The sequence below is a fragment of the Buceros rhinoceros genome, unplaced genomic scaffold, assembly GCF_000710305.1.
Source record: "Buceros rhinoceros silvestris isolate BGI_N320 unplaced genomic scaffold, ASM71030v1 scaffold18346, whole genome shotgun sequence".
Lineage (NCBI taxonomy): Eukaryota > Metazoa > Chordata > Aves > Bucerotiformes > Bucerotidae > Buceros > Buceros rhinoceros.
This window is the reverse complement of record NW_010419523.1, coordinates 7442-9315: the sequence shown is the minus strand read 5'-3', so window position 1 is coordinate 9315 and position 1874 is coordinate 7442. Positions and strand designations below refer to the sequence as shown.

At 57.6% G+C, this 1874-nt stretch overlaps 1 protein-coding gene across 1 annotated transcript in view; it reads right to left on the bottom strand.

The window, feature by feature from the left end:
• Positions 1–1874, bottom strand: part of LOC104495923 (acetyl-CoA carboxylase 2-like) — an 18540-nt gene that overhangs the window by 9596 nt on the left and 7070 nt on the right. The window contains exons 16-21 of the mRNA XM_010138972.1: positions 1715–1852; positions 1166–1265; positions 967–1074; positions 742–798; positions 315–356; positions 22–237 (exon numbers count right to left, since the gene is read on the bottom strand). Of these exons, the coding sequence (XP_010137274.1) occupies positions 22–237; positions 315–356; positions 742–798; positions 967–1074; positions 1166–1265; positions 1715–1852 (661 nt within the window). The remainder of the gene's footprint in view (positions 1–21; positions 238–314; positions 357–741; positions 799–966; positions 1075–1165; positions 1266–1714; positions 1853–1874) is intronic.

Below are 1874 nucleotides of genomic sequence, written 5' to 3'. Positions count from 1 at the left end.
CCACGCACGCGGGGGCCTTGCCTTGGTGATGAGGTCCGCGTGGCGCACGATGGCGCGGATGAAGAAGCGGTAGTCGGTGGCCTCGGCGCCCGCCTGCACTTTGGCAGCACCCAGGTAGAGATGCATCTTGTGGTTGGCGCAGGGAATGGCCGTCAGGTCGAAGTTGCACATGCGGCTCAGCTCCAGCTGGAAGGCGAGCGCGGGCTCCAGGTGCCGGTAGATGCGGTCCTCTGCAAACTGGTGTGACAGGAGGCGTGAGTGAGCGGCCAGGCAGCTGGCGCCGGGGCAGGCTCTGCTCTAACCACGGATCTTACCTCATCCCTGGCTCGGAACGTGAAAAACTTTGGGAATTCTCTCTAGAGCAATGGAGAGAGAGGACAGCATGAATAATCCTGGCACACAGAGGATCCTCCTGATTTTCAGTGAATTCTTTAAGAAGAAAAAACCTTGCAGGGTTCTTCCTCCCCCAAAGAGTGGGACTAATCGATGCCTTTTAAAGGCAGTTTAAAGTTATGGAGTGGCCACACAGGAACCACGTGTTATTGGAGACATCGGTGGCATAAGGGGTAATACAGGAGATAAATCACTCCTTGAATCCCTCATTAACGGAGTCCCAGCCCCCGATGCACAGCGGGTACATCCATGAGCCAGTGCTGTGTCTGTAAGATGCTTATAGATGTTTTGGGGTGTTCAGGGAGGAAGAAAATCCCTCGGCCTGTCAGCAGCTCAGTCTGCCCTCACCTCCTGGGCAATGAGAAACGTGATTCTCCGGAGACCACAGTCAACGAGGACATTTTTCTGCATGGAAACAGAAGACTCCAACCAGTCACGAGAGCTTCGGCATCTCCACCAAGGCATCAAATAAAGCCCAAGCAGCTGCCGCAGGGTGCAGCGGCTTGGGGAGCACCCTGGGGTACGGTGCTCTGGCTTGCAGGGGTTGCGGAAAGGGGATCCCCAGTGACAGACCTTGGACTGGGCAAAGGCTCTGAAGATGGGCACCAGCTTCTCGTCTTCCATGTGGTCAGCCCAGCGGAGTGCGATATTGAGGATGTGGATCGGCTCCTCATGGACATTCTGGCAACAAAATCTCCCAGTCAGCCCTGACCAGCAACACCACTGCCATCCCGGCATCACCCGGTGGGGACAGCAATGGCCGCATGCCCACCTTGGCATCCTCCTCCTCAGAGATGGTGGCTCGCACCTCACTGAAGAGTGTGCTTTCCAAAGGTGGGTTGGTGAAGCACGAAATCACTTCATCGAAGTTCCTGCCCAGACGGCATTGATGGTGTCAAGCAGGGGTCAGCATGTCGTGCCCACCCTCTACCTGATGGGACAGCACCAGGGACTCGCTGTGACAGGGACGTGAGTACCAGCGCAGCAGCCCAGGGGCATGTGCCAGCTCAGCCGGGCTCCACCAGCCCATGGCAAAGGCACGGCTCATGAAACGCAGCTCTGAGTGCTGCTGTGTTAATGCCAGAGATGCTTCACCTGTGCCAGGTGAGCTCCCTCCAGGCTCCACGTGTCCCCAAAAGACTTGTCATGTCCCCATCAGGTAACTGTCGTACTGAAAATACAGCTCAGCCCCAACCTCAGGCTGCGGGAGGAACAGGAACTGCCTCGAGCACTCCCAGCCACCGCCAGCTTTGGCTCTTCCACCCCCTTTTGCTCTCTAACAACTGCAGTGGCAGCCAGGAGGCGTGTCCTGCACCCCCACCTCCTGAAGTCCTCGAATCTGTCGAAGGCCACCATAGCTCCCATCCGCTGGCTCAGGGGAGAAAAGCCACTGTCCATGAAGAGCTCGGTGCTGTGCCGGGCCAGGTCAGGGTTGGACATGCTGATGGGAGCAAACGTTCTGCGTGAGGAGCAAGGTGGCC